Here is a 12164-nt window from a genome sequence, read left to right as displayed (position 1 = left end):
CTTTAGCTTCCACGGCTCTTTATTCTGCCCCGTTCTGCTTTGTACGTGTGGCTCCGTTTTTCTTTTTCACACTCTCGCACTCTCTTTCCATCTTTTCGCGCTCGGCCGCGCTCTCATTAGTCACCTCGTACTCCTGGGAGAGCCGAAGGTTGTCGTTGGCCTTCAGAAGCTCGGTGTGTTCTGCCAGCTCCGAGATTGGGATGGGGGGGTGACTCATCATACCTGCAGGGATCAAAGGTCAAACAGAAAAGCAAGAAGAGTGTAAAAACGCTGGTTTTACTCACGAGAAAAGCAGTGCTAGTGAGAAGTGATGTATAAATGAACTATCTATCTGTCTGTCTGTCTGTCTGTCTATCTATCTATCTATATGTATATATATATAACATTAAAACCACCTCCTTGTTTCTACACTCACTGTCCATTTTATCAGCTCCACTTACCATATAGAAGCACTTTGTAGTTCTACAATTACTGACCTTAGTCCATCTGTTTCTCTGCATGCTTTGTTAGCCCCCTTTCATGCTGTTCTTCAATGGTCAGGACCCCCACAGGACCACTACAGAGCAGGTATTATTTGGGTGGTGGATCATTCTCAGCACTGCAGTGACACTGACATGGTGTTGGTGTGTTAGTGTGTGTTGTGCTGGTATAAGTAGATAAGACACAGCAACTATGCCCCGTGGGCAGCATCCTGTGACCACTGATGAAGGTCTAGAAGATGACCAACTCAAACAGCAGCAAAAGATGAGCGATCGTCTCTGACTTTACATCTACAAGGTGGACCAACTAGGTAGGAGTGTGTAATAGAGTGGACAGTGAGTGGATACGGTATTTAAAAACTCCAGCAGCACTGCTGTGTCTGATCCACTCATACCAGCACAACACACACTAACACACCACCACCATGTCAGTGTCACAGCAGTGCTGAGAATGATCCACCACCTAAATAATACCTGTTCTGTTGGGGTCCTGACCATTGAAGAGCAGCATGAAAGGGGGCTAACAAAGCATGTAGAGAAACAGATGGACTACAGTCAGTAATTGTAGAACTACAAAGTGTTTCTATATGGTAAGTGGAGCTGATCAAATGGACAGTGAGTATAGAAACAAGGAGGTGGTTTTAATGTTATGGCTGATTGGTGTGTGTGTATATATACAGTGTATCACAAAAGTGAGTACACCCCTCACATTTCTGCAAATATTTTATTATATCTTTTCATGGGACAACACTATAGACATGAAACTTGGATATAACTTAGAGTAGTCAGTGTACAACTTGTATAGCAGTGTAGATTTACTGTCTTCTGAAAATAACTCAACACACAGCCATTAATGTCTAAATGGCTGGCAACATAAGTGAGTACACCCCACAGTGAACATGTCCAAATTGTGCCCAAAGTGTCAATATTTTGTGTGACCACCATTATTTTCCAGCACTGCCTTAACCCTCCTGGGCATGGAATTCACCAGAGCTGCACAGGTTGCTACTGGAATCCTCTTCCACTCCTCCATGATGACATCATGGAGCTGGTGGATGTTAGACACCTTGAACTCCTCCACCTTCCACTTGAGGATGCGCCACAGGTGCTCAATTGGGTTTAGTCCATCACCTTTACCTTCAGCATCCTCAGCAAGGCAGTTGTCATCTTGGAGGTTGTGTTTGGGGTCGTTATCCTGTTGGAAAACTGCCATGAGGCCCAGTTTTCGAAGGGAGGGGATCATGCTCTGTTTCAGAATGTCACAGTACATGTTGGAATTCATGTTTCCCTCAATGAACTGCAGCTCCCCAGTGCCAGCAACACTCATGCAGCCCAAGACCATGATGCTACCACCACCATGCTTGACTGTAGGCAAGATACAGTTGTCTTGGTACTTCTCACCAGGGCGCCGCCACACATGCTGGACACCATCTGAGCCAAACAAGTTTATCTTGGTCTCGTCAGACCACAGGGCATTCCAGTAATCCATGTTCTTGGACTGCTTGTCTTCAGCAAACTGTTTGCGGGCTTTCTTGTGCGTCAGCTTCCTTCTGGGATGACGACCATGCAGACCGAGTTGATGCAGTGTGCGGTGTATGGTCTGAGCACTGACAGGCTGACCTCCCACGTCTTCAACCTCTGCAGCAATGCTGGCAGCACTCATGTGTCTATTTTTTAAAGCCAACCTCTGGATATGACGCCGAACACGTGGACTCAACTTCTTTGGTCGACCCTGGCGAAGCCTGTTCCGAGTGGAACCTGTCCTGGAAAACCGCTGTATGACCTTGGCCACCATGCTGTAGCTCAGTTTCAGGGTGTTAGCAATCTTCTTATAGCCCAGGCCATCTTTGTGGAGAGCAACAATTCTATTTCTCACATCCTCAGAGAGTTCTTTGCCATGAGGTGCCATGTTGAATATCCAGTGGCCAGTATGAGAGAATTGTACCCAAAACACCAAATTTAACAGCCCTGCTCCCCATTTACACCTGGGACCTTGACACATGACACCAGGGAGGGACAACGACACATTTGGGTACAATTTGGACACAATTTGGACATGTTCACTGTGGGGTGTACTCACTTATGTTGCCAGCCATTTAGACATTAATGGCTGTGTGTTGAGTTATTTTCAGAAGACAGTAAATCTACACTGCTATACAAGCTGTACACTGACTACTCTAAATTATATCCAAGTTTCATGTCTATAGTGTTGTCCCATGAAAAGATATAATGAAAAATTTGCAGAAATGTGAGGGGTGTACTCACTTTTGTGATACACTGTATATATACATTCCCTGCATATCTGCTAATTATTTTTCATTTACAAGAATCTAAAAATGTAAAAATGCACAAATTCCGTTAATGACATTACCAGTTCATCACACTTAATTCACTGCTTCGTGTATTATTAAATGATATTCTGAGTGTGCTAGGTGTGAGCGTGTACGTGTGTACATGTGTGTGGGCGACGACACAGGTGTAGAAGATTTCATATATGTGTGAGCTCGCAGGGTGGGAAGGTGGCGGGTGGGCAAATAGCTACAGTCTCATCTAGGCTGGTGTGATTTTTACAGCTATGAATCATAAATCTCTGCACCTCCGGAGAAGCCAGCATTTTGTTTGTAGGGAGGAAACAACAAACGAGAATGAGAAAAGTGGAAAACGAAAGAGGCAGATAGATTGATAAGGTATTTGTAGTATATTTGTAGTTATTATTATTACTTTGTGTGAAAATAAAACCATTCTTTTACAGTCAGTGAAGGTTTTCTAATGGTAGACTAATAGTCGTTGTTCACTGGGCTTAAATGCTGCCACGCAACGGCACTCATGTGATCAGCAGCCCTTATGACAAGCTTAAAGGTGCATTTACATGAGAATTTTTGCTCAGCACTTGGTTCGAAAGATGCAGTAAATGTATTCAAAGTGCGAATATGAGACGAATATGCATTTGTATTGTATGGAATAACCATCAAATCCACTCCAAAAGCATCGACATGTATTTGTTTTTAGCTGTATTTTCCTTACTGTTTCACTTTTAAACTTGTGTTTTACAGCTCGGGGTGCTGAGAAACTGAAAGAATTAGGTTTAATGTATTAAAAGAACGACACAGGGAAACTAAACTTCTCCTAATTCTCTAAATTATTACTGGTCATAAGTTCTCTACATTAATTGAATTCCTTGGTCGTTGTTTAAGTACAGTAAGTCACGTTAAGCTTTGCTCGTTTGGCCTGAGTCGCTTTTACCGTGCCATATCAAACAGTTAGTCTCACTGGAGGCGCTTTGAATCAATCAGGTGAACCTTGAGCAGCGCGGCAACTTCAAAAAACACGAGCACAACACCTCAAAATAGCCTCACTCCACAGAATGTAATGGAACAGCCAGTGCAAAACCTTTACATTTACATTTAGCAGACACTTTTATCCAAAGTGACTTACAGTAATATGACAGTATACGCTGATCAAGCATAACATTATGACCACCTTCCTAATACTGTGTTGGTCCCCCTTTTGCATCCCCATACGCAACAAACTGAGATGCACTGTGTATTCTGACACCTTTCTATCAGAAACAGCATAAACTTCTTCAGCAATTTGAGCTACAGTAGCTCGTCTGTTGGATCGGACCACATGGGCCAGCCTTCGCTCCCCACGTGCATCAATGAGCCTTGGCCGCCCATGACCCTGTCGCCGGTTTACCACTGTGCCCTCCTTGGACCACTTTCGATAGATACTGACCACAAGAGCCGCAGTTTTAGAGATGCTCTGACCCAGTCGTCTAGCCATCACAATTTGGCCCTTGTCAAACTCGCTTGAATCCTTCCTGCTTCTAACACATCAACTTTGAGAATATAATCTTCACTTGCTGCCTAATTTTTCCCACCCACTAACAGGTGCCGTGATGAAGAGATAATCAGTGTTATTCACTTCACCTGTCAGTGGTCATAATGTTATGCCTCATCGGTGTCTTGTCCAAGCAATTGAGGGTTAAGCTTTGCAACGTGGCAGGGGTGAGGCTTGAACCAGCGACATTTGGATTACTAGTCCAGTACCTTAACCATTAGCCTACAGAAGCAGGGGCTTATTTTCCCTTCAGCCTCTGATTCCTGGGAACATAAAACACACTCGACTAGCTATTCAAGTTCGAAAATGATCATCAGAAGCAGTTATCGTGTCCTCTGTAAGATATTCCGCCGGCCCACGCGAAGCCTCGGTTTTATTACATCGTGACTAAAATATCTATTTACGTCGAGTATCAATGAATGCTTATGCTCTAACTTTAAAGGTCAAACTGAATTAAAACGGCGCACTTGTTTCGTTCACCTTTTCTCTACCCGTCCTCTTTATTTTGTCCCTCTCTATAAATGTCCCTCGGTCTTTGGCTCGTCCTGTATGTGTAGTATACACCAATTACAGTTTCTATCTTCTGAAGGACAGTGGATGACCCTATGGGGCATTCTTCATTTTCGCCAACAAAGGTGCAATGTTCCTTCCACATATGTGCAAGGCCGAAGAGTTTGTGTGCGTGTGTATAATAAAAGTGTGTGTGTGTACGAGCCTGGTGTCTGAAAGTTGATGCGTCTCATCTCGACAGGGTCGGTGGGGTGATGCGCCATCATTTCGGCGTTGTTCAGTAAACACTTGGTGCCTGGCTCGGAGTCTTTGCGCTTGCTAATGAGGAGAAACACACATACACAAAGGAAGAAAACACACCGCTGTATGAAATCAAAGATTTAGCTCAACACGGGAAAAATCAATATATCCAATTTACAAGTCTAAACCGGCGCTTAATAGCGGTTCCGGCGGCTACCTGCTAAATGCTATATAACAGAAAGCCGATTCGGCTATTATTAGCCATAAAGTTTTCTCATTAGCAGGTTTCAGTGCTTGCATTTTGCAGAATAAATACTATAATCTTGTACTGGGAATGGAACGGCTTACCTGTCTGGTTTGCTAGTCCCCGCAGAAGGCACGGTGAAATGCGAGAGCACGAGGCACGAGGAAGACGAAGAGATAAGAAAATAGACAGAAAATACATTAATCCAGATGAGAAAAAAAGCAATCAATATTTTTGCATTTGTATGCACAGGCTGCATGACACCCCCCCCTGCAGATAACGGTACATTCATCTGGGACTATTTAACTCCGGCTCCCTTGGGGAACACATGGTTCCGGGAATATGCTAAGGCTAACGTAGAGATTTATATGCCAGAGTGAGGTGACGGCATCTGTCATCTGTGCTAACAGTCCAAGGTCGGGGCACATCTGCAATTCGAGACGCTATATCTCCCTTTATGACAATTCCGCATTCAAATGATTTCCAAAAAATAAAATAATGAAATATAATACAGCTGTACGCTCTTCCCAAGGTGAATGTGATTGCTTTTATTCTCAGGAAGGGAATGAAAGAATAATTAATACGTTAGCTCTTTTCAGATTCCAGGCCTGCAGGCTTGTTCTTTCTCCGTAGAGAAATTGGTTGCTGTTCCATTATCTTCTGATATCAGTTAATCTTTTTCTTTCTGACACTGTTCTCTTCCTGAGACCAAAATACTCCCTGTTACATATTTAATTACAGCTTTTATATTCTTCCTATTACACTGGTAATGTGTAATAGAGGTTCTATTTCCAACCATCTATTTTTCTCTTTCTGTATCTCATTCCTTCATTTCTTTATTTAATTCATTGCCTTCAATAAAAACATAAAAATATTAAAAATATTGTAGGGACCACAATTATTTTTTATGTTAACATTTTTTTAAATGCATTTTCTCCCGATTTTTTTGCACGTCCAATTTTTACCCAATTACAGCAATTACCCCTTATGCTTCCTCTCTACTGGTGCTGACCCCTGCCCCTGATTGAGGAGAGCAAACTGACACACGTCCCCTCCGACACGTGTGAAGTACCCGACTGCATTTTTTCACCTGCACCAGCCGAGTTCATATGTAAATCAGCCTTGTGCACGGAGAGCCTCACTTTGATCGCATTATTCCTCTACTCAACCAGCCAGCAGAGGTTGTAACTGCATCAGTTATGAGGTCCCTATCCGGCATTTCCCTCCCCTGTATGAACAACAGCCAACGTTGTTCATATAGCTGCCCAGCCCAGCCGGATGTCAGAGTCGAGATTCGATACGATGTGTTCGAAATCCCAGCTCTGGTATGCTAGCGTATTTTTTTTACAGGTCTGTAGAACCTAAATCTCTAACGTTTTATCCACAACACTTCTGCACCACTTTGATTGTACTTGTTTTACCACAGCTTTATTCAGATCAGGGTCATTGTGGGTCTGATTCATTGAGCAAAATGCAGGAAACACCCCGGACAGGTCGCCCGTCCATCAGGGCCAGACTGCATAAATTTGGACTTGTTGAAAGAAACAGGAGCACTCATAGGAAACCAGTGTGAACCCAGGTAGAACATACAAACTCCATACAGCAAGGATTTGTACTTACTTTACTTACTGTGAGGTGACAGCTATTTAGGTCAATATAATTTCATAATTATATTATAATTTTTTTTCAATATAAGATGATTACCCAATAGTTTTTCATTCATTCATCTTCAGTGCACATTTTTTTGGTCATTGCAGGACATAAAACACTCATTTGTTTCCTCAACCAAAGACGTCACACTCAGTTACTTGCACTTACTTTTTGTAGAGCAAGATGGCGATGACAATGCAGATGATAAAGACTACAGCCAGGACCGGCCCCACCACCCAGATGAGACCGTCTCCAGCATCCAGAGGTTGCGGGTCTGAGTCGGGCGCGATGACTGGGTCAGAGTAGCGGCTGGCAACGAACATCTTCTGAACACACAAATACACCAGTGTTAGCAATGTGTACTGTGTTGGAAAAGGCTTTTCAGATGACAAAATGAACTGTTTGACATTGATTCAGATATAGACCCCCGCCTGGTTTCTGACCCTTAGGACCAGAAATGGCCACCCTGACTATAGACAAAGGCGCAGAGCCTGGAGGTTCAGAGATGTTTGGTTGCTGTCGTTCTGCCTCTCCTGTCCGATCACTCAGGTTTGTTGACGATGAGGGAGGTGGGAGCCTGTGAGAGCCCTCATGACTGTGTTTCCTGTGTTACCAGGTTTGACTGTGTTACCTGTGTTACCAAGTTTAATGACGGTGAGGGAGGTGGGCGCTGACATCCTGTGAAAGCCCTCATGACTGTGTTATCTGTGTTACCAGGTTTGACTGTGTTACCTGTGTTACCAGGTTTGATGATGTGGGGGAGGTTGGCGCTGACATCCTGTGAAAGCCCTCATGACTGTGTTACCTGTGTTACCAGGTTTGACTGTGTTACCTGTGTTACCAGGTTTGACTGTGTTTCCTGTGTTACCAGGTTTGACTGTGTCACCTGTGTTACCAGGTTTGACTGTGTTACCTGTGTTACCAGGTTTGATGACGGTGGGGGAGGTGGGCCCTGACGTCCTGTGAAAGCCCTCATGACCGTGTTACCTGTGTTACCAGGTTTGATGTTGTGTGGGAGGTGGGCCCTGACGTCCTGTGAAAGCCCTCATGACTGTGTTACCTGCTGACTCGCCCTTTAAGTTACGCTGTAATAATTACGGGTCCTGGAGTCTCATGCTACTCTTTTGATATGCAGAACTAACATCACATAAAAAAATCCCATAACCACACGCAGCTGCTTACCCCAGTGGTGGAGTTGAGTTCAGCGAGGATGAAGAAGACGTACTCCTGGCCGGACTCCAGAGCTCGGTTATCGAATCCGCCGTAGTCCAACTGGTCCCCGAGTCTGAAGAACGCGGGCAGAGTGGAGGGAGTGAAGCGGGCGGTGATGTAGGCACGGCGGAGGTCCACCTGCCTCTGCCGTGGGTCACGCTGCTTCTGGCTGATATCCTTCAACAGCTGAGAGAGAACAAATCAACTGAAGATAAATGCTGATCATCTTAAAACAAATCTAATTAAGTAGATTTAAAATACTCATATTTCCTCAACTGAAAGTAATTTAGACATAAAATTTGATTTCCATGAACGCTGGAGACCTGCTTGTGTTAAGCATTTTATTTAACTGCTAAATGTGTTAAATACACTTAACATCAACAAATAATTATATACATTTTAGCTGCACGTAAGTCGCTTTGGATAAAGACGTCTGCTAAGTTAGAGTTTGGGTGCTCGGTTGGGGTGGCAGTAACTTGTGCTAACCCACTACTGCTGAGATCTGGGGATCCAGGGTTCGAATCTCAGCTGTGCTATCAGCCGATTGGGTGACTACATGGACATGACTGGCTGATGATGGCCAAAACAGCCTAGCCAGCCTAGTGTGGGTCAAGATCTTGAATTTTGATCTCAGCTTTGCTATCAGCCGGACTGGCACGATCACAGACATGATTGGCTGTGTGTCTGTAAGGGGCGGGACAATGGCTGAACAGGGTTTTATTATAACTGTTGCAAGTGTGGCCTCTGCTGGCTGATCGCTGGCTCTTGCACAATTAGACGGGGGATAATGGGGATCAGTGCATGACTCTATGCATCTGTCTTGTGCCGGTTAAAAGCAAAGCAGTGCCGGTAGTGCTCAGGTGGAGCAGGGGTTAAATATGCTAGCCCACCAGTACGAGGTCTCAACCCGTCGAGTTATTGCTATCACAATTGGCTATCACAATTGGCTGTGTGTCTGTAGAGGGCGGGACAATGGCTAAACAGGGTTCCCCCTCATAACTGCTGCTGCCTGGCTGATCAATGGCTCTTGCACAATTAGATGGGGGATAATGGGGATCAGTGCATCTGTTTCGTGCCGGTTAAAGGAAGCGGGTGCAACTGCACACCTATCATGTGCATCCCTGATCAGAAGTGGAGGTCTGCATCAGTAGAAGCAAATTACGAATGGGTAATTGGCTATGACTACCCTTGTTCTGCAACAATAATTAATTAAAAAGCTTTTGTTGCCAAGTATTCTTGCAAATACACATCTTCACACTCCTGAATTAAACCCTCTTCTGTTAAACAGTCCAGTCGGCTCAGCCTGACAGACCAGGCTTCAACTTCCCCAGTGGCCACGGACGCCAGCCCGGCACTTAACTCCGCTGAGTGCCCTCATCACTCAGGTTCAACTCGCTCGCCCAGACTGAGGATTTCCACCCACGGGTCCGGTCCCATCAGAGTTCTAACTTCAATTTAGTGCAGTGAAGGACTTGAGTGAGCCAAATCGTTAAGGAGTTACAGAATAATGGCTCGGTAAATTCTCTTTTTTCATTACTGCCAGTTTAAATCCTATTCCCAGCTGAAGGGCTGCCAGAATACCCCCTCTGAGAAACTCCAGTGGACCTGTTTGTTCAGATCACGAGCGTAACTCAAACATTTTGAGGTGGTTATTCAGGTTTTTTCCTTCCACTGAGGTGTATCTGGCATTTCACAAAAAGGAGAGTGGACCGATCCTCCAGGGAAACCTTGACTCTTGACTCTGGTTCTGGTTTGAGTTCTATCTTAAGTTACTTTTACTGACAGTGCAATAAGACAATATAGATACACTATATGGACAAAAGTACTGGGACACCAGCTACAACACTTGCAAACAGGTGTAATGAATCAATTATATAAAGGGAATTATGTATGTCCAAGGAAGGCATTGTCCCTGTACACAAATGCCAGGTCTATAAAGACATGGCATGGAAACTCCAGTGGTCTGCACAGAGAACATTAATTGAGGCTTTCTTGACCAACATCAGTGCCCAGCCATACAAATGCTTTTTTGAATCCCACAGGATATAGGTAGATAGATAGATAGGTAGGTTCGAGGTAGATAGATAGATAGATAGATAGATAGATAGATAGATAGATAGATAGATAGATAGATAGATAGATAGATCATTTCAACAAGTCATTTCGTGGATCCGCTCTGGTTCTGGTGTAATTAATTAACTAAGACTGACTCATCACAGATCTGACCAAATTTCTCCTGAGGGAGACAGTAACGTCAGTAACAACAGTCATGAGGCATACCTCTTCCAAATCCATTTCATCTGGGCTCTTCAGATGCCGGTTCACTCCTCTGCCTCTCTTCAGAGGAACCACCACCACGTAGATATTCCTGAAAGCACAGACAGACAGCACCGTCAGCTGGCACTACAGGCCTTTTATTAACCGGGCTTACAGCGTGGAGCCATGGACTGGACTAATAAATGTTTTCAGCACCGGGCACCCTGAGGAGTTGCTGAACCTAATGGCGGGTTCCAAACCAGACAACGAAGAGCCACTGGCTTAATTTAATACTTGATATAACAAAGCCACAGAGAAAACTCAACCAAGCAATTCTGCTTTCTGAGATAAAATGAGAATAAAAATCTGTCTGAAATGTTGCTGATTTAAATGCTGTTGAAGTGTGAGTTTGTCTGTAGAGTTTCTGACTTAACGTCTCAGCTAAGTACCACCAGAGAGGGATTCAAACTGTGAGTTAACATCCTGAGAAACTAGATGAGTGCTTAGTGGGTGAGTGTGTGGTATGTGGTATGGGGAAGCGGTGGGAATGGAAGTGTGTGGTTGATATTTGCGAGAGGAGGATGTGTGAAGCACGAAGACGTTGCAGTCGGCGCCAGAGTTATTGGCACCGTGGGTAATAAAGGTAATAAACATGTCTTTGTGGTTACATAAGCTCGCATTTTAAATGCAAAGGAAATTTAGCATTTATTTAGATATATATCGCATTTCTGTGTGTCTGTGCTCTCAACTTACCTCACGCCAGTCCTGGTATCCAGCGAGGGTAGTATGATGGTCACGGTGGTGTCAGTATCTCGAGTGTTGTCAATCACAGGCTGGTTAATGGTGATGGGCGGGGAGGTTTTGGCATGGATTCGGTGCCTTAGACCACCCAGGTTTCCCTCTGGACTGGTTATTTTAAAATCATAGCTGGTGTCGGGCATTAGGTTGGGGATGACAGCTTTCCTCAAACGAGCATCCACGTCCATCTTCTGACTCTTGTACTCCACCTAAAATCAATGAGGTTTTGCATCAGTTCACAGTTCACACCTCATGATCACTGAACGAACGGTTTAGTTGCAAAACCTGCTTCTTAATTACTAGTTCAGTATCTTAACTGCTAAGCTACCTTGGACTAACCATGGGCTTCTATAGGAAGCTGACTTAGGATCTAAAAATAAGAATAAGTGATGCCTGTAAAGGCTGTAAATAGTGCTGGCAGTTTGGCAAGATTACACAAATATGACATAATATTACACAAATAAATATTATTATAATGTATTGTAAAACTATAAATGTTTTTTTTTTGTTTTTTTATTTATTATTTGATTATTTTTTATAATATTTGTTTTATTATTTATTTTATTATTATTTATTGTATTATTTACTTATATTTTATTGTTATTAATTATTATTTATTTTATTATTTATTAGTATTTTAAAGTTATTTATTATTACTATTCATGTCTTTATTTTTTATGTATTTATTATTTGATTATTTTTATTATATTTTATTTTATTAATTATGTTTTATTCTTTTATTATTATTTATTTTGATTATTTATTTTGATTATTTTATTTATTTATTTACAATTGTTTACTTCACAAATCAACAAAAGTCATATATTGAGCTCAGCGTGCCCAAACCTTTGCATATAAAAGAACTATTTAGTACAGTAGGTTTGGGTTTTGATGCTGCAAAATGATGGATGTTTATGGGTTTAGACACTGTTGAA

At 43.0% G+C, this 12164-nt stretch overlaps 1 protein-coding gene across 1 annotated transcript in view; it reads right to left on the bottom strand.

Annotated features, from left to right (window-relative positions):
• The window catches only part of LOC134302555 (receptor-type tyrosine-protein phosphatase S-like), a 152417-nt gene that overhangs the window by 14176 nt on the left and 126077 nt on the right, over window positions 1-12164 (bottom strand). The window contains exons 13-19 of the mRNA XM_062987691.1: window positions 11185-11438; window positions 10456-10543; window positions 8146-8361; window positions 7132-7286; window positions 5418-5429; window positions 5035-5147; window positions 125-222 (exon numbers count right to left, since the gene is read on the bottom strand). Of these exons, the coding sequence (XP_062843761.1) occupies window positions 125-222; window positions 5035-5147; window positions 5418-5429; window positions 7132-7286; window positions 8146-8361; window positions 10456-10543; window positions 11185-11438 (936 nt within the window). The remainder of the gene's footprint in view (window positions 1-124; window positions 223-5034; window positions 5148-5417; window positions 5430-7131; window positions 7287-8145; window positions 8362-10455; window positions 10544-11184; window positions 11439-12164) is intronic.

The sequence above is a fragment of the Trichomycterus rosablanca genome, chromosome 25, assembly GCF_030014385.1.
Source record: "Trichomycterus rosablanca isolate fTriRos1 chromosome 25, fTriRos1.hap1, whole genome shotgun sequence".
NCBI classification, from domain to species: domain Eukaryota; kingdom Metazoa; phylum Chordata; class Actinopteri; order Siluriformes; family Trichomycteridae; genus Trichomycterus; species Trichomycterus rosablanca.
The sequence above is the reverse complement of the archived record's forward strand: the minus strand, read 5'-3'. Positions and strand labels throughout refer to the sequence as shown.